Source organism: Oryx dammah, unplaced genomic scaffold (genome assembly GCF_014754425.2).
Source record: "Oryx dammah isolate SB20612 unplaced genomic scaffold, SCBI_Odam_1.1 HiC_scaffold_2, whole genome shotgun sequence".
Taxonomy (NCBI): Eukaryota; Metazoa; Chordata; class Mammalia; order Artiodactyla; family Bovidae; genus Oryx; species Oryx dammah.
Window position 1 is genome coordinate 72,553,050 of NW_024070186.1, and position 20,299 is coordinate 72,573,348.

General features: G+C 35.7%; 1 protein-coding gene across 4 annotated transcripts in view; it reads left to right on the plus strand.

The window, feature by feature from the left end:
- Nucleotides 1-20,299, plus strand: part of ATP11B (ATPase phospholipid transporting 11B (putative)) — a 109,756-nt gene that overhangs the window by 21,486 nt on the left and 67,971 nt on the right. For 2 of the 4 annotated variants that reach the window (XM_040251666.1, XM_040251664.1), the window contains exons 2-9: nt 1,074-1,190; nt 9,044-9,133; nt 10,806-10,886; nt 13,456-13,563; nt 13,752-13,880; nt 14,479-14,582; nt 16,898-16,945; nt 19,043-19,107. In XM_040251666.1, the coding sequence (XP_040107600.1) occupies nt 1,074-1,190; nt 9,044-9,133; nt 10,806-10,886; nt 13,456-13,563; nt 13,752-13,880; nt 14,479-14,582; nt 16,898-16,945; nt 19,043-19,107 (742 nt within the window). Of the gene's footprint in view, nt 1-1,073; nt 1,191-9,043; nt 9,134-10,390; nt 10,565-10,805; nt 10,887-13,455; nt 13,564-13,751; nt 13,881-14,478; nt 14,583-16,897; nt 16,946-18,377; nt 18,472-19,042; nt 19,108-20,299 lie in introns of those variants that run through there. The other 2 variants (XM_040251670.1, XM_040251673.1) reach the window with 2 other exon arrangements.

A 20,299-nucleotide genomic window follows, 5' to 3' on the forward strand; every position in this document is an offset into this window, starting at 1 on the left:
ACCTAGAGGGGTGAGATGGGAAGGGAGATGGGAGGTAGGTTCAGGAGGGAGGGGACATGTATGCCTGTGGCTGATTCATATTGAGGTTTGACAGAAACAACAAAATTCTGTAAAGCAATTATCCTTAAAAACTAAATTTTTTAAAAATAAAAAGATTTACTTGCCACTTTGGAAAAAGAGTGCAATATTGTAGAAATGAAGTATTACTCTTCTTGTCAAGGCAAACCTTTCCACTGTAGATGATTACTAAATGTACCTTAATTGAATGTCTTCTAAATTTGAAGCCAGAATTGTAACATATTCATACATCCACATGTGAGAGAGTCTATTGATAATGTAACTAGCATGAAGAAATGCTTGTAAAAGTTCTCTGGGAACAAAGCTCTTTGAAACCGAGTTGATCTGGGTGTAAAATAAAATGTAAGCCTTTGTCATCAGACATAGTAGTTGTTGACTAGGCCTTAGCTATGCTGGGCTTCCACATCACTGACTAGGAATCAGAAAAAAACTAGGAAAAGAGAAAAGCAAGGAAGTAGGAAAGAGAAAAGCAAGAAACCCCAGGAATGAAAGAGAAGGAAAGAAGCCTTCACGAACTTCTGTAGATCTCCTGTATGATTATTCTTTTCTTGTGGTTGCATCTCTGACAAAGAATGGACTGTTTTTGATTACCAGAGGTTATTACCTAGTTAGTTTATATCTAAAGAAAACGTACCTGTTTACTTGGAAAGGGGCTTCCTTGTTGGCCCAGCTGCTAAAAAATCCTCCTGCAGTTCAGGAGACCTGGGTTTGATCCCTGGGTTGGAAAAATCCCCTGGAGAAGGGAAAGACTACCCACTCCAGTATTCTGGCCTGGAGAATTCCATGGACTGTATAGTCCATGGGGTCGCAAAGAGTCGGACACGACTGAGCAACTTTAACTTACTTTGAAAGAAAAAGAATGGCTTAAATAGATTAACCCTATATGCAGTTCAAGGCAAGTAATAGGTATAATATGATCAATTAAAAAGTACCACCAGTAAAGAATCATGACAGCTAACTTTGCTGACAATTATTTTTCTTTTGCTTTGCCTTAGGGTTTTGACCCACCACATCAAAGTGACACAAGAACTATTTACATAGCCAACAGGTTTCCTCAGTATGGCCATTATACACCTCAGAAATTTATAGATAACCGGATCATTTCATCTAAGGTAAGAATTAACACTTCTATTAAAACTGGTTATGTACTGTTTTGCTTTAAGAAGTGATTTGTTTGTGTAGTATACATCTATATCCTTAAAAATTCAGGGAAATGGTGGTTGGTAAATGTATCTTAACCAAAATTGTAAACTGTAAAATAAAAAGAGTTGCTGGTTCCTAATGTCAGATAGCCAACATTCCAAAAGGTACCCTTAATTTAAACTAAGGAAGGAATTAAACTAAGGAAACTAAGGAAGCAATTAAACTAAGGAACTTATATTTATACCATATGCCAGGCACTATATTAGGTACTTCTTGTATTATTTAATCCTTACAACAACTTTTATATATGTTTAATGAATGTTGTTATACTCATTTTATATCAGTTTCTCCAACTGAAGTGCTGGAAAATAATTTACCCAGGGATGAGTTAGGAGTTTGAACTCAGTTCTGTGTGACTTTAAAGCCTGACTTCCTCCAATTTTATCATTCTTCTGTAAACATTTTATAGTACAAAAGAACCTACTCATTCTTCCTTGTTTCATTTTTTTCCTGTGGCATTTGGAAGCTGTCTTAGTCTGTTTTGAAGCTGAAGATTATAGAATAATGCTGTCATCTGTCATGATGGATATGTTTTCCTTGCTGTCTAATATGATAACCATTAGCCAGCCACATAGAGCTGTTTAGGCCTTGAAATATAGTGTGTAATTGAGGAAGTTAATTTTTAATTTTAATTTATTTTAAATTGTCAATAGCCACATGTGACTAGTGGCTACCTTATTGGACAGTGCAGTCACAGAGGATGTGAGTCAGAAACTGAGGGTAGAGTTCTTTAAGCATTGTTCTTGTTCACTCACCCAGTTGGGTCTGACTGTTAGCTACCCATGGAGTGCAGCACTCTAGGCCTCTCTGACCCTCACCATCTCCCGAAGTTTACCCAAGTTCACATCCATTGCATTGGTGATGCCATCTATCTATCTCATCCTCTGACACCCTCTTTGCCTTCTGCCCTCAATCTTTCCCAGCATCGGGCACTTTTCCAATGAGTCAGCTGTTCACATCAGATGACCAAAATACTGGAGTTTCAGCTTCAGCATCAGCCCTTCCAAATCAACAGGGTTTATTTCCCTTAAGATTGACTGGCTTGATCTCCTTGCTGTTAAAGGGACTCTCAGGAGTCCTCCAGCACCACAGTTCAAAGGCATCTTTGAGCATGTGTGTTTTTTTCAGTCACTCAGTCATGTCCACTCTGTGAGCCCATGGACTATAGCCTGCCAGGCTTCTCTGTCCATGGAATTTCCTAGGCAAAAATGCTGGAGTGGGTTGCCATTTCCTTTTCCAGGGGATCTTCCCTACCCAGGGATCAAACCCAAGTCTCCTGCATTGCAGGCAAATTCTTTACCATCTGAGCTACCAGGGAAGTCAGGATAATAGAGGAGCTTTAGATTAATGACATAGTTCTTAGTAAGTGATGGAAGAAATAAAAGTCCTTCTTGAAAAAAAAATTTTAAACACTAGGTATAATTTATATACAATAAAATTTACTAGTTTGATGAATTTTGACAAATGTATAGCATATGACCACCATCATTAAGATACAGAATACATTTGTCACTCCAAAAAGTTAGTGGCCATTCTCCCTTTTCTTCACCTCCAACAATAGCAACTGATCTGCTTTCTGTAGCTATAGTTTTGTCTTTTCTAGAATGTCATATAAACAATGCATACAGTAGGAGTCTTGAGTATGATTTCTTTTCACTTAACACAGTACTGTTGAGATCGATCTTTGTTGCTGCAAGTGTCAGAATCTGTTCATTTCCTTTTTAGTGCACATTTTAGTTGTCACCATAGGTTTGGATAGTTTATGTTCTGAATTTGGGTCATTTTCCTTAGAGGGTTTCATTGCTAGTATTTTCCCCTTGTTTCCAGTTGCTTTTCTAGTCTTGAGCTCTAAATCTTTGTTGTATTTTGTTGATAAGGGAGTAGTTTTCCCTACTCTTTGACTGCCATAGCTATGTGAGTTGGATAGTATCTCCAGGCTAAGAAGCTGTTGCTTATAATTCATACACCTTCATTTGTAATTTTTTTTAAGTTAAACTCTCTTCATATTTCTATCTATATTTTAGACATGTTCCAAGATGTTAAATAGTTCATTTTAATCTAGTTTTCATAATTCTTATCTGCTAGGAGTTCACTTAAATTGTCTTATCTACTAGGAGTTCACTTAAATTGTCTTATCTGCTAGGAGTTCACTTAAATTGAAGAAAGCAGGGAAAACCACTAGACCATTCAGTTATGACCTAAATGAAATACCTAACAATTATACAGTGGAAGTGAGAAATAGATACGGGACTAGATCTGATAGATAGAGTGCCTGATGAACTATGAACGGAGAGTTTGTGACATTGTACAGGAAACAGGGGTCAAGACCATCCCTAAGAAAAAGAAATGCAAAAAAGCAAAATGGCTCTCTGAGGAGGCCTTACAAATAGATGTGAAAAGAACAGAAGCGAAAGCAAAGGAGAAAAGGAAAGATACCCATTTGAATGCAGAGTTCCCAAGAATAGCAAGGAGAGATAAGAAAACCTTCCTCAGTGATCAATGCAAAGAAATAGAGGAAAACAATAGAAGAGGAAAGACTAGAGATACCAAGGGACCTTTTCATGCAAAGATGGGCACAATAAAGGACAGAAATGGTATGGACATAACAGAAGCAGAAGATATTAAGAATGGGTGGCAAGAATACACAGAAGAACTATACAAAAAGTTCTTCATGACCCAGATAATCACGATGGTGTGATTACTCACCTAGAGCCAGGCATCCTGGAGTGTGAAGTCAAGTGGGCCTTACGAAGCATCACTATGAACAAAGCTAGTGGAGGTGATAGAATTCAGTTGAGCTACTATCAAATCCTAAAAGATGATGCTGTAAAAGTGCTGCACTCAATATATCAGCAAATTTGGAAAACTCAGCAGTGGCCACAGGACTGGAAAAGGTCAGTTTTCATTCCAATCCCAGAGAGAAGCAATGTCAAAGAATGCTCAAACTACCGCACGGTTGCACTCATCTCACATGCTAGCAAAGTGATGCTCAAAATTCTCCAAACCAGGCTTCAACAATACTTGTGCCGTGAACTTCCAGATGTTCAAGCAGGATTTAGAAAAGGCAGAGGAACCAGAGATCAAATTGCCAACACCCGTTGGATCACCAAAAAAGCAAGAGAGTTCCAGAAAAGCATCTACTTCTGATTTATTGACTATGCCAAAGCCTTTGACTGTGTGGATCACAATAAACTGTGGAAAATTCTGAAAGACAGGAATACCAGACTACCTGACCTGCCTCTTGAGATATCTGTACACAGGTCAAGAAGCAACAGTTAGAACTGGACATGGAACAACAGACTGGTTCCAAATATGAAAAGGAGTACATCAAGGCTGTATATTGTCACCCTGCTTACTTAACTTATATGCAGAATACATCATGAGAAACGCTGGACTGGAAGAAGCACAAGCTGGAATCAAGATTGCTGGGAGAAATATCAATAACCTCAGATTTGCAGATGACACCACCCTTATGGCAGAAAGTGAAGAAGAACTAAAGAGCCTCTTGATGAAAGTGAAAGAGGAGAGTGGAAAAGTTGGCTTAAAGCTCAACATGCAGAGCACTAAGATCATGGCATCCAATCCTATCACTTCATGGCAAATAGATGGGGAAACAGTGGCAGACTTTATTTTTTGGGCTCCTTGTAAGAAAAGTTAGGACCAACCTAGACAGCATATTAAGAAGCAGAGACATTACTTTGCCAACCAAGTAATTGTCTAGTCAAGACTATGGTTTTTTCAGTAGTCATGTATGAATGTGAGAGTTGGACTATGAAGAAAGCTGAGCACCGAAGAATTGATGATTTTGGACTGTGGTGTTGGAGAAGACTCTTGAGAGAGTCCCTTGGACTGCAAGGAGATCCAACCAGTCCATCCTAAAGGAAATCAGTCCTGAATATTCATTGGAAGGACTGATGTTGAAGCTGAAACTCCAGTACTTTGGCCACCTGATGGGAAGAACTGACTCATTTGAAAAGACCCTGACGCTGGGAAAGATTGAAGGTGGCAGGGGTAGGGGGAAGGGGACGACAGAGGATGAGATGCTGGATGGCATCACTGACTCAATGGACATGAGTTTGAGTGAACTCTGGAAGTTGGTGATGGACAGGGAGGCCTGGCGTGCTGCAGTCCATAGGGTCACAAAGAGTCAGACAGGACTGAGCAACTGAACTGAGGAGTTCGCAGTCTGCTGATACTTGAAACTGAGCCTGGAAAACTTTTGAGATTAAATATCTTCATATGAATGTTTTGATATTTAGTCAAATGTAGTAGTGTTAGGTTTAGTGTTTTTGACCAGGTTTCAGAAAATGTAGACTTTTAAATAAATGTTGCCTTTTTTCACATACCTGAAGACTGTCTTTCTCATTACTCCTCTGTTATTCCACTACTGCTTTTTTAAACTTCCAAACCAGATTACCTGCTATTCCATAAACTCGTGTTTATCTTCCCTACCACCTTGCCTTTGCTATGATTTTGTTTTGATAACCACAGTTTTTAAGAATATAGGTTGTATATTTTTGCAGAGAATGTAGATTTCATGTTTTTTAACCATATTTCAAGAATATAGACATTTATGTGTGTGTGTGCATATTCAGTCGTGTCCAATTCTTTGCGACCCTATGGACTGTAGCCTGCCAGGCTTCTCTGCCATGGGATTTCCCAGGCAAGAATACTGGAATGGGTTGCCATGCTCTCCTCCAGGGGATCTTCTGGACCCGGGGATTGAATCCGCATCTCCTGCAGTGGCAAGCAGATTCTTTACCACTGAGCTGTCAGGGAAGCCCAGATATTTATATAGGCAGTGTCTGTTTTTTTTTTTTTTTTTGACCATAGTTGAGCCTGGCTTCTCAATGTTCCCTTTTACTACCTATCTACTCTCCTATTATTTCCCTAGACTCTCTTCAGACTGCATTATCTTCTATCCCACAAAGCCATGATGAATTTCCTTCCTCTCTGCCTTTGTTCATTCTTTCCTTCCTTCCTGAAATGTTCTCCCTCTGTGTGCCCCCTATTTTCAGCTTGTGAGTGTTCCTCTCTTAAAGCCCATGTTGAATGTGACCTCCTTCATTAAATTTTTCTTGTTGAATTCTATTCCTTCTTTTACTTTATCTTGGAATATAGCTATTGATATAAGTAGTGTTCTTAATTCTCTCTATTTAAACTTGTTATCTTTGTTTCTCTTATTATGTAAGTGCCTTGCACATTGTAGATGGAAAATATGCCTTTGTTCAATTTAATTCACTATATAGTAAATTTATGAATTTAAATTTAAATTTCCTTCCAAAAGATTTAATTTTATAACCATGGTTTCATTTTCTTACTAATGTCAGACCTTAGAAGGGCAGTGATAAAGTCATGTAGGTAACTGTAAAGAAGATATGCTTCTAGTTCATTTTTCTTGACTGTTATTGCATAATAATTAAAATAATTTTAAAGCATAATGAATTATTATCTTCCTTAGAAGATTTTCATGTGTTTAAACATTATTCTATTTGAGTGCCTCCTCTGTGTATGACAGGACCAGCACAGAATTTAGACTCAATCTACTAATGTTTACCTGAAAACAACAATACCCAACATTTATAAGCTAGCTCATGAGAAATTTTTGTTTCTTCTCAGGTTTTCCATTGTATTATTGAGCTAGCCAAAGAAAACATCCTGAAATTAATTAACTTTCTTATTGCCAACTTATATGGTTGCTCTTTTCAAAATTCTGAGAGATAAAATGTATTATCACTATTATGATTCAAATAGATTGATGTAAACTTAGAACATTGTCAAGTTAGTTCTTATAAAGTTTTATACAGTTGATCTGGTGACTTAGAAAGGTGTGGAAATACTATGACCCTTGTAGGGACAACTGTCTTTTTACTCCAGTTAAGATCAGCTGGCAGTGGTTTGACCCAGAATTAATCGTCTGATGTACCAACGTGACCTCTTTTGGTTCCAGGAAGTATCTGCCTCTCTTCTCTTGAGAGTCTTGAACGTGGTTCCCAATCTCAGATTCTAGAACCACTGGTGACACTACGACCACAGGAAAATGTTTTGGGTATCCCAGATTAGGACTAAAAATACAGTTCACCTAAGAAAGGCTGTTAGGTATTGTCCTATTCTTTATACACCCTTGAGTCAAATAGGCTTTCGTGTGCTCTTCTGGCATATTTATAAAATTGTTCATATGTGAGTGTTTCAGGTCTCAAAAAACTGATTAAGGGAATTCCCTGACAGTCCAGTAGTTAGGACTTCTCACTTTCACTGCCGAGAACAAAGGTTCAACCCCTGGTTGGGAAACCAAGATCCTGTAAGCCATACAGCATGGCCAGAAAAAATTGAATAAGAAGTGAATTTCTGACCTACAGAAATTCAGAAATTAGAACCATCTTCCATTGTACCACAGAAAATCTTGAATTAGTCAATAACCAGTAAGGCTTCATTCATTACCTGACACCAGGAGAGTTATGGAAATTTTTTTCCATCAGTGTTTATTTGTTTGCCTATTTATTTATTCTGCTAGCGTTTTGATATCTGTGTGCTATAGTGTAAGTGCTGAAGATAGAGCAGTAAATAAACAATGTTCCTAGCCCAAGGGATCTTATATTCTGCTAGGTGAATGGACATTGGGTAACAATACTGTAAAGTGTTTCCCTGTTTTATTCATAGTTGTGTTGTGTGTAGTGAGTGGCACAAGTAAAATTTATATGGTGTTACCCTGACCCCATAATGTAACATTATAGACTTATAAACTGATTAATAATACAGCAACAGACACACAGTGATTAGTATGAGCTAGGTTCTGTCCTTAGCACTATATAAATATATCAGCTCATTTAATCTTTGTAACAACTTAATACAGTATGATCGTTACAACTGTCCTCATTTTATAGAGCATAGAATGAAATACAGAGAGATAAGATCCAAGGTCCTTCGGTGACCGTGAATTAGGATTTAGATCATAGCAGTTGTTAACCTTTTACCATCAATGTTTATAACCATTATACTCTACTGTCTCACTGTAAGATAGACATTGTGACAGATTTTCACATCCTTTATGAGATTTTCTTCATGGTTATACCAGTGATCACTTACCTAAAGTAATTTTTCATCTTTTTCACATTTCACATCCCGTGCTTACTGAGGCGTACTTAAGAATTATACTGTCTCCTTTGTTTCTGACGAAACCTAAAGAAAATATTTATAAAGTAAACTGAATCCAGTGTTAGCATTTTTATCAACTCTTAATTCATCTTTAAATTTATTTATTTGGCTGCCCTGGGTCCTAGTTGTGGCACATGAACTCTTAGTTGCAGCATATGGGTTCTAATTCCCTGACCAGAAATCGAACACAGGTCTCTTGCATTGAAAACGTGAAGTATTAGCCACTGGACCGCCAGGGAAGTCCCTTAATTCATCTTTCAACATTAGGTTTAGTTTTGTGTAATCAAAATCCAAAATAAATTATTAAAATATTATTTTAGATCTGCCATCTCCAACTTCTAAAAAAACTAGGAATTTAATAGCAAAATTGATAGGTTCCTTTATCTCTCTTTTAAAGTTATACTAAAATTGCCAATAGATAGTAAAAGGTAAAAGGTAGAATAAAAGCCCTGAAACTCTAAAAACCAGACAGTTTTTGTACCATCGAGTTACATGAATTTGTGTAAGGGCTTGGTATATCTGATGTGTACAAGTTTTCTTAATATTTGTATATAATACATATTATTTAAAATATTAACTTATCTTTTTTTTGTGTGTGTTTTTTTAGTATACTGTGTGGAATTTTGTTCCAAAAAATTTATTTGAACAATTCAGAAGAGTGGCAAACTTTTATTTTCTTATTATATTTTTGGTTCAGGTAAGCTTTATCACTCCATAAATTGTTGTTGTTAGACATGAATGCTAAACATATATCTTCAAGAAAAAGTTAACATTGCATTCTAAACCATACGACTGTGGGACCCACTTTTTTATCTGCAGAGCTTCCCCATTGTATTCAGTGAATACAGTAATATAATCACATCTAGGTGTCTGAAAAATAGCCAGTGAACTTTAAGATCCATTGTGTTTTGTTTTATCACTATGTGTTATAGTGCTGATAATCATAATTAAAGCCAAAAAACAGCATCATCCTTTCAAATGTTCTGCCTCAGAAAATAAATACTTTGGCTTTTAATATACAGCACTTGTTTTCGGCACATTTCTGCCTGCGGAACCATCTTTGTACAAAATTAATCTTCCTTTGGCTTTTCTTTTTTTTTAATTTACAGATTTTACTTTTATTTTTAAAGTTTTTTATTATAATTTCTAAGAATCTCCATGAATATAGATTTTTATCCAGGAGGCCATTTTCTTAACTTAAATCTATATTCATTGTAAGCTCTTTAGTTTTTAGTTTTTCACATTGTGCTTTTTCCCCCCTAATATCAGAATATCAAGAGAACAGTATGAAACTTGAGTATAAACCAGGATTTAGAATTAGTGATTGTCATTTTGCTTCAAAGAGGTTTTTCTTTTCTGATGATACGTTAGCAGTCTCTTTCAGTGTGGCACTGAATTTTTTTTTTTTTATAAACTCTGAACTTTTCTCTCCATAGAACCTGGACCTTCAAAAGAAAAAAACTTGTGAAGTAGTCACCTTAAAGCTTGAGGAAGCTTTTCTTTAATTGCTTCCCTTTGTGAGCAGAAAAGGAACTTCTGGGTTTTTTTGTTTGTTTGTTTTTTAATCAGTAGACCATCAGCTTGTTTGGTCAGAAAAAAACGAGAAATTTACACTTATTACATACAAATAACATGCATTTGTGAAATTACTGCCTAAGATCAGGAATTCAGCCTGTCTGTGGAATAGAACAAACTTAATTGGCCTAACCAGAGTAAACCAATATTAATAAATTATTAGCCCATGTTCTAAATAACCAGATATAATTACTGCAAATATTTCTTCGAAAGCAGTTTATTGAAACATCAGTTGTATGATTTAGATAATTGCAGCATCGTTTGTTTTCCAAGTTGTACCCCTCTGGCTCTACTAGCTGTAACAAAATCACTTGTAGAAAGAAACCCCTAGTCCCATTTCTTGTTTTCTCTCCAGTGTGAGTTTATTCTGGATCCCAGAATAAAAATTGACAGATTTTTTTTTTTTTTAGCATTTCTCTGGATGGGCAAAGAAATGTGAATTGAAATTCTGAATAGCTGTAGCTCCCCTCCAAGACAAATACTGAGGAAGACCTTAAGTACTCTATGTGTTAAGAAAGCAGAGAAACTGAATCCACTCTAGCAATATTTGTGGGTATGCAATAGATTTAGATAGTCTACTAACCCCATATAATAGCTAACAAAGTGTACTTGTGAAACTGTGAAGTAAACTACATTCACTGCATAATCTCTCTCAAGTTACTTTTTCATCTGAACTATGATACATATTTTGTATAATGTTTTCAGATTTCCCAATAATTATAAGGTTCTAGATGTTAATAGTGATATGTACAATATAAAATATAATACTCTGCATTCTTTCTTTTTTAATGCAGCTTATGATTGATACACCTACCAGTCCAGTTACCAGTGGACTTCCATTGTTCTTTGTAATAACAGTTACTGCCATAAAGCAGGTATGAAATATTTTCTGTTGCTTGCTTTCCTCCCAAGTCATTCAGAAGTTTTCTCCTCCAAAGTGAGATTTATTGTTGCAAAAGTAATTTTCATAAGAAAGCAAATTTAGGGCTTTACTAGTGGCTCAGAGATAAAGAATCCACCTGCCAAATCAGGAGACATGGGGTCAATCCCTGATCCAGGAAGGTCCCACATGCCATGGGGCAACTAAGCCTGTGTATCACAAATTCTAAGCCTGTGCTCTAGAGCCCAGGAATCAACAACTACTGAAGCCTGAGTGCCCTAGAGCCTGTGCTCTGCGATAGGAGAAGCCACTGCAGTGAGAAGCCCGTGCACTAGAAAGCAGCCCCTGCTCCCTGCAGCTAGAGGAAAACACGCACAGCAGTGACAGACCTAGCACAGCCAAAAAAAAAAACAAATAAAATTATAAAAAGAAAAAAAGCAAATTTGATTCTGCATATGGTAAAAATTTAACTGAGGTAAGCCACTCTTATCAGGTACTTGGTGACTGATGGGATGATTACAATGATTAAAGTATGTTGTTCCTTTAACATACCTAAGAAGTATCCAAAAGCAAGCATTTTCTGTGTACAAACCAAGTTATGTGTGAAACAGATTGTTATAATCATCTTTGTAGAGTTTGGTAGTATTTAAAGGATATATAATTCAAAGGAAGGGGATATGTTTAGGAGTGAAGCCTGTACTTCTGGCATGAACATTTTTGAATAAAAATTGTATAGTGCTTTCCTACTTTTTACAGCTTTCTCTGTGAAATTGATTTTTATGTAAAGTTGTACTCTAAGGGAATAGCTTCAACTAGATCTAATTTGATATTAACATCTAGGTACAGAAAAACAGTATTATTGGATAAACATGACAAGAAATTTAAAAAATCCCTAGAAGTGTCATGCTTATATAGCTGCCACTTCTCAAAATATCTTGGCAGAAGCTCAACTGTTCAGAACTGCTCCCTTCCTCTTGAAAGAGTTAATTTGAATTTTCATGTGCCAGTTTGATAAGTTTTCATTTTGTAAGATTTAGGGATAATTGACACAGAAACAAAATTGGTAAACATTTTATAATTCTGAGATGTAGTTTATTTACTACTTATTTGATAAAGGTAAGGGAAGTTTATAAATTAACAGTTAATCTAATGTGTCTGATTAGCATGCTACTGCTGTAAGTTTAATTTCCCTTTATTCATTGCCCTGTTGGAGACTAGGATTTATGTCAGTAAGCATCCAGATCACTTAATACAATCACATATTCATTTGGTTTTGTAGATGTCATTTATTGCATCAGAGTAACAAATATTTGTCCCTTGGACTTCTTTTTTATATATAATTTCTTCTTTGGTGATTTCATCAAGTCTAGTGGGTCTAAATTTACATATATCCTGAAACTATGCTCTGAACTCCAGACACACACGTATAACAATTTGTGCTTGCAAATACAACTATTACCTCTTGGACACCTTAAGCATTTCCTGACCTCTGTGTCACTGTCTCATTCACTGCCCTGGTCTTTTTGCTTATATCATTTCTCAATCACTACCTATTCTGTTGAATAAATGCTTGTTTATTAGTTTCTCTGTCACCTTCATTTGAATGTTTAGTTCTCTGAGGGCCAAGACTTTGTTTCATATTATCAGTATGTTACCAGTGACCAGAACAAGGTTATGCACATATTTGACATGAAATAAATATTTGATAGATGAATAAATGAATGAATGAACCTCTTGAATATTTTTTAAGAAGTGTTAAATGTTGAAATACTTCTTTACTTGGTTTCCCAGTATAAATTTAGCCAAATAAAGAGTGGATTTAGTTGGAATATGATGCTGTAACTAAGTTGAAAAGATGTTGGTGAGTTTATAATATATCTGCCAAAGGAGTGAGTTTAATATAATAATAATAACTTACAACCTGTCTCTTTCCAAAATGAGTCATTTGTCAAGATGGGAGACATTGGAAATGTAGCAGATTTTAAGGATATCATCAGTTTAGTTTTGAATGTTTACTGTTATTTATGAGACATCAAAATGGAAATATTAAGAATGCATTTCGATATTCAAGTTTATTAGAGACTGGAGATACAGGCTGGAGATAGAAATTTCAGAATTTTTTGAAGACACAGGGATAAAGAAATCAGGTAGTAGGAAGTAAGAGAAGGGTGAAAAAAGGGCCCATTAAGATGAAATAGAAGGAGCCTTCCATAGTAAACTGAGAAGAAGTAACTGGAGAGGTACTATGAAAACCAGGAACGTGTGTGATGAAAACCAAGTGAAGACAGTGTTTCTAGTAGTAATGAATGCCAAAGTAGTCTAACATGGTTCTAATGAATGAAATGTTTGGGGAAAATTATGTTTCCATTTCTCATTTGATAAAAAGTATCTCTGGAGAAGAGAATGGCAATCCACTCCAGTATTCTTGCCTGGAGAATTCCATGGACAGAGACGCCTGGAGGGCGAGTCGGACACAACTGAGCGACTAACACACACACCACACACACACACAAATCTTCTAATTATACTAAGAGGGGCTTTTTTTATTCTTTTGATGCATACAGGGTTATGAAGATTGGCTAAGACATATCTCAGATAATGAAGTAAATGGAGCTCCTGTTTATGTTGTTCGAAGTGGTGGCCTCGTAACAACTAGATCAAAAAACATTCGGGTATGCATTTAATAAGTAATAGAAATCAATTACATTTTAAAAGCAAAAATTCTAATCTGATTATATTTTAGTTAAAGTCTACTTTCCTACGTTAAAATATTGTAGTAGACCACTTGTTTAGAACCCAATAAAAATAAGTCCTGCCTTTTAAAATCTGTATATTCACTTTTCCCCAAAATTCTTCATAGGTTGGTGATATTGTTCGAGTAGCCAAAAATGAAATTTTCCCTGCAGATTTGGTGCTTCTGTCCTCAGATCGACTTGATGGTTCTTGTCACGTTACAACCGCTAGTTTGGATGGAGAAACTAACCTGAAGGTTTGTACATGTGTATGTTTGAGTGTGGCTGTTGGTGAACAAAACATCTCTGGATTATAGTGATATTTTCCTTTGGTTAAGGTAATAAAGTTAGACCTGATAAAGGAGAAATGTTTTAAATTACTGTTAATTACTTCATGATAGTATACATTTTACTTCAAGGTTAGCCTCACATGGTTTAGGCAAGTTAAGTAAAAAGGGCTTTGGAGAAACTATAATGTTTTAATATACTGGTGCTTTTTTAAATGGGGGCACATTTAAATTTTTCTCAGTTTTCAAAGTACAATCAAAGATTTTACTTGATTCACTTTTTTCTACCTATTAAATTTATTTGCAATAAACTTTGAGCAGTGATGACTATTAACACACTTACAGACTTAATTTTCTTGTATGCAAATGCCCTTTGTAGACAGGTAGTCACAGTAGCTCCTTTTACTGCTTGTTACTTTACATTCTTTCTCTTCTCTTCTGCCATCTAGCTTAGTGATCTCAAGTACAGAATGCTATGATTTCATTTGTAAAAGAGATTTGAAATAAATGATGTCTGAGGTCCCATTTAGATCTCAAAACTATGGGCTTTAACTTTTCTTTTTTTCAGACACATGTGGCAGTTCCAGAAACAGCAGTATTACAGACAGTTGCCAATTTGGACACTCTTATAGCTGTGGTAGAATGTCAGCAACCAGAAGCGGACTTGTACAGGTATGATGTGATAATCACCATATTCATTTTAAGTCTGTTTACAGGTCTCATTTTTTACAGTCATAAACATGCAGTGAAATAGCTGTTTGAAGACATCATTGTGGGGAGCAAGGCGGGAGATCAATTAAATGGGGTCAAAGCTAAAAACAGAATTTGGCAGAATTCTGAGCTGAAGTATTAAAAGCTGTGCTTTTATTCACTTGTTCCTCCCTATTATCTTCTACTTTGGTGTGAACTGGCTTTATAACAATAGCAGTAAGCATTATAACAGTAATAGTAATTATGAGGGAAATAAAGTTATTTCCTTAGAAGAAAATAATCTAATGGGGTGTGTGTGTATATATGCACTCAGGCACATGTGTGTATGTGCTCCATGAAGGGCCATGTCTTTGTGTTCGTTAGGAACTAACTCATTTTAACACTGTAAGTCATCTTTCAGCAAGCTGTATGCTAATTATTGCCATCTGTGAAATGGAAACAACTTTCATGATTAAAAACTTCCTTGAGAAAACTACTCATTTTTACTCAGAAACGGGTAAGAGTAAAAATCACAACCACATTGTAAAAATTGACCTCAGCTTTTTGTCATTCTCTGCATTTATTGGCTTAAGATGTTATCATTAGTCATTGGCTTTTTCAGATCTCTTACATATCTTTGTTCTGGATCCATACATTTATAATGGAATTTTCTCTGTGTGGTATAAAAACCTTACATTTTCATCAGAAACAAAAACAATGTGGAATTTTCCACTTAACTATAAAAATTTGAAGTTCTGTGCATTTAAATTATAAGATAGATTTAACTGTGAAGAATTCAGTGCTTTGAGTTCTATATTGCTGTTATTTCTAAGTATCAGAAAAGGATGAATTATAAAAAGATTATTGAAAACTAGAATATGATGCAGCAATAAGAAAGCATAAGATTAATAATGAGATCAAATGTGACTAATGCTTTGAGTGGTTTTGCCTTATTTGAAAAATGGGGAGAAAGTTTAAAAAAGCTTTTTAAAATAATAAATACAACATTTTATTGTCACCACTGGGAGCACCTGACCCCCTGATCTGCTCTTAATCAGAATATATGATTTATAGCCAAATGTCAAGCCATCTTTGAACTTGTATCCCTGTCCCCAACCAGGGTTCTATTCCCAGGCCCAACATACTCCTTGAGTGTCAGAGTTGTGGATAATTGCATAAAAACTACAGTATTCTGCCTTAGGAGGCTGCAAGACAGAATGGAGAAGGACAGTGGCAGATTCAAGAAAGCCATAGGCAGAGTCCAAGCAGTAGTTTTTAGAGGGCAAGAAAGGTCCAGGATGTCAGTAGTCACAAGGGGAATGAGATGCTGAGGTCACAATCTGGAGGAGAATGAAGGGTGGGAGAGGCCTGGGCTGGGAAGCAGTCTTGGTCCAGAAGGGGTCAGCCAGAGTTAGAAGCCCTGGAGGCTGTGAATCAAAGTGCAGTGGATCAGGGGACCCTGACACGGAGGAGCTGGACAGCTAGTCAGAATGGAGAAGGTGACAGCACCACCCACGGCCTGTAGCAACAGCAGAAGCAGGGTGAGGTTTCTCTCACTCATGGGCCCAAAGACTTTAAGCAGCAAGTGGATGCGGGTCATGTTGTCACACTCCATGGAGGCACTGATCTCATTCTCATTCTGGTGCACTGTCACTAGCCAGAGGCTCTCTGCTACTCGTTATGGTAGAGCAGTCCCATGGCGGTAGGTAAAAAAGGCATAAAGTGGAAGGAAAAGACATGATCATCCCAGTAATCACCTTCCAGCTCCACTAGGAGGTTGAAGACAATGATGGAAGCAAAAATGACTAGCAACTGGCCAGCCTCTAGGCCATTAATTCCTGCTACAATTTTGATGGCAAAAGTGGGTGAAATAAACCATGAGGAGAGCCAGTGAGACAGCTGTGGGCAGCAGCAACAGCTTATGGCACCAGCACATATTTGTACATCATTTGCAAAGCCCAGGAAGATCATGCATGAGATGGCAGAGAGCGCACTGCATGGTGGGGGAAGGCTTTACGCTCCTTTTCCACAAATGGAACGGGAGGAAGCAGAAGAGCATGAGAGGGAAAATAGCACCACTGATCACTCCCTGAGAATCTAACAATACTAATTTTTTAAAGCTTAGTGACTGGTTTACCTTTGTAATTTCTAGTATGAATATTGGATCATTCATACATGCAAAAGACTGGTTTTGTTTCATGTATAAGAATAGTGCCAAAACTTTCTTGAAATTTTCCATCTATTGATGTCATAAATGTATTATCAGTTTTTTTGTAACATGATGGATTCTTTGGTAGATTCATGGGACGAATGACAATAACTCAACAAATGGAAGAAATTGTAAGGTAAGAATAAATTTGCATTATGCAATCACTTTTAAGTGAAAATTGTTTGGGGGAGGGAGTAAAATCAAGTTAAAGGGAGATTAGATAAGTAAGCAATGGGATCATGAAAAAGAGTTGAAAACATTTAACATTTCATTTTCTAGCAAATTTCCAGCAGCAGCAAATGAGACAAGGATGAAGCAAATGCTGTGAAATAACATTAAAATAAGTTAATAAGATTATTGGTGTACTAGTATTTCTTTGTCTAATAATATTAGATAGTATTAATAATATGAGATAGTAACATAAAGGAAACAATGGTTCCTGTTCACATTCTTACACATCTAAACTACCACCACCTAAGTCTAGAATACAAAAAATGTCTTATGGTCTTCACTTCAGAATCATTCCTCACAAACTAGAGTACTGGGCAATCTAGAACTTCTTTACTCTTCTCTTTGGTTGGTTGGTTGTTTTGGTTTGTTTTCCCTTGATATTCAGGTTAATTTCTGGTACCTACATGAAAAACTTCAAAGATTTTCTGATAGGGTGAGATTACATTGTTACTCGTGATCACAAAGCTGAATTCAGAATAAATCTTGGAAACAACCCTTGAATGTCTAATTAGCATTCCACCTATTTTCTGGAGATGTTCAGTTTATACTGGCTGCATAAAATAAGATACTAACATGAAGAACTGAAAATTTGTTTCAATAAAATCCTCAAGACAAGCCATCAAAAATATGCATCAGAATGGATTCACATTTTTAATAAAAGTTAACATAGGGGCACTTTCAGTGAACTCTGTGACAAGGTCTATGTAAGTTTAGGGACCCCTGCTGAACAACAATAACTGGGTTTTATTTTGATTTCTATAGTGACATAATGGAATACTTGTGTGGATACATAGTATGACTTGCATTAAGATATTGTGGCTGGTAAAGGAAAAGATCAATTATGTTAGCAAGGAGAATATTTTGGTTTTTTGTTTGTTTGTTTGTTTTTTAAGGAAGCCTTGTTCTTTGCTGAAGTAACCAGAGTGGACTAATTTTTAATTTGAGACTTTCTACCATTATATACTAATTTTTTATGCCAACTTGAGCTTGAAGTTTTTCTATTCATTGTTGGAACCAAATGAAAAAGAACTGTAATAAGTCTCCTGAATAATTGATTTTGGAATATCCATTCATTGTGTTCCAAATATATGATCTAATAAAACCATACTTGTTATACATAGCCAAACACCTGACCCCCTGTATTCATTGCTTTTTTTTTGGGTTTGGGTTTATAGACCTCTTCAGAATTGGTTCAAATTCTGTTTAATTTGGATAACCTTGTATGTATATTTCAGAAAAGCCTTATGATAAGGAATATCAACAAAATTAAAGCTTTTTAATCCATCTATAACAGTTATCATTTGCTATCACTAAGAAAATACAATTTTCCTTTCTAGTTATTTCTTCTCGTTTTATATCTCCATTATGGAGAGAAATTCAAACAGCAAGAAGACCCCCATGCTCCAAGAAGTATGCAATGCAAGTAGTCAGGTTGTAGTGTTGATCTTGCCTAAAAAAAATACTAACTCACTTACTATGTTATCTTTTGTAACCTAGTATAATTTTAATTGTGCAGAAAACATGCAATTATACACAAATCATAATACAATTTCTGTTTACATTGCTTTTTTTCTTCACGCAACCTGTTTACATTGCATTTTAATTCTGTATTTTCCCTTTGAAAACTGTTTATTGATTTTGGTCAAAATTTTAAAATTTCGTCTTCTGTAAAACATTTTTAAGTTATCACTTAATTTTTTGGTTTTGTTGAGTTTTATGTCTAAACTTCTAAAACTAGTGGCTTTCTGATTATGTCTACAGGCATAATCTTATTTCTGAGTCATTGACCTTAAAATGACTGAAATGCTAAAGCAGACATTTGTTGTTATAGTAACTAACATCATGATTGACCTAGACAGCTTTATACTAGCTGAGATTTTGGTTTTATGTGAAAGCATTGTTTAAGTATAGCTTTAAGTCCCTTCTGTCTGCTAAAGATGCCATTTAAATTTTAACTTGAATTTTTAATATATTTAATGCTTTTGGTTATTTTTCTCCCTAGACCTCTGGGGCCAGAGAGTCTCTTGCTTCGTGGAGCCAGATTAAAAAACACAAAAGAAATTTTTGGTTTGTATATATTGAAAAATTTTAATAATAGATTTATTTTGATGCTTTATATGAAGTATTTTTGAAAGCACAGCATTTGTGTTATTTTGGTTAGATAATTTATTGTCTGTGATAATTTTCTTTCAAAGATTGTATTAATATAATTTTGTGTTATATTTTTTTTAATTCCAACTTTTGAATAATAGATTAGAACCTTGCTGTTATATTTGCTTTGTGAATACTTCTTGCTAAGAAGATAATTCTGGCATTTGTTTTAATGGTGTTGAGAACTATGTAATCTGGCACCATAGTGCAATAATAAACCACTTGTATAATTCCATTATAGTTAGATTGGATTGTTAAAACTGCTAGCTCATTTATTCCTTCAGCAAATTCTTACTGATCTGTGACTGTATATCAGATGCTGTTTTTACATACACTGACTGGATCAAAAGGATAAATAAATAGTGTTCTTACATTGGAGATCTCAATTCACTATGCTCTGAGTCAACTCTAGGTAAATTATGAAGTTAATGATAACCTTTAGCTGTCAACTAGCTCCTCACCTTTAAGGAATGACCATTAGCTTTTGAGCTCTTCTTTCTCATTCTTTTGTTTTCTGTTTGCTATATCTTATCTCTCAGTGTTAGGCTCTCTGATAAAGAAATCCATAATTTTTTAAAAAGGAGAGTAATGAGTGTGACCAAAATGTGGAGAGATTGGAACTCTCATACATTGCTGGTAGGAGAAGAATGTTCCAGCTGCTGTGGAAAATAGTTTGGCAGTTCCTCAATTGGTTAAACATAGAATTATAAACATATCACCTGGCAATTCTACTTCTAGATATATAACTTAAAGAACTGAAGACAGATGCTCAAACAAAGGCTTGTATGAGAATGTTCATAGCAGCGCTGTTCACAATAGCCCAAAGGATGGAACTGCTCAAATGTCTTATCGACTAATGAGTGGATAAACAAAATGTAGGCTATCCAACTAATGGAATATTATTCCCCTGTATGAAATGCAGTACTGATACATGCTGCAACATAAACTTTGAAAACATTATACTGAGTGAAAGAAATCAAACAGAAAAGGCCACATACTGTATGATTCCATTTATTTTAAAAGTCCAAAATAAGCAAATTCATAGAGACAGAAACTAGATTAGTGGTTCCCAGGAGCTGGGTAGGGGAATGGGAAATGATGGCCTAAT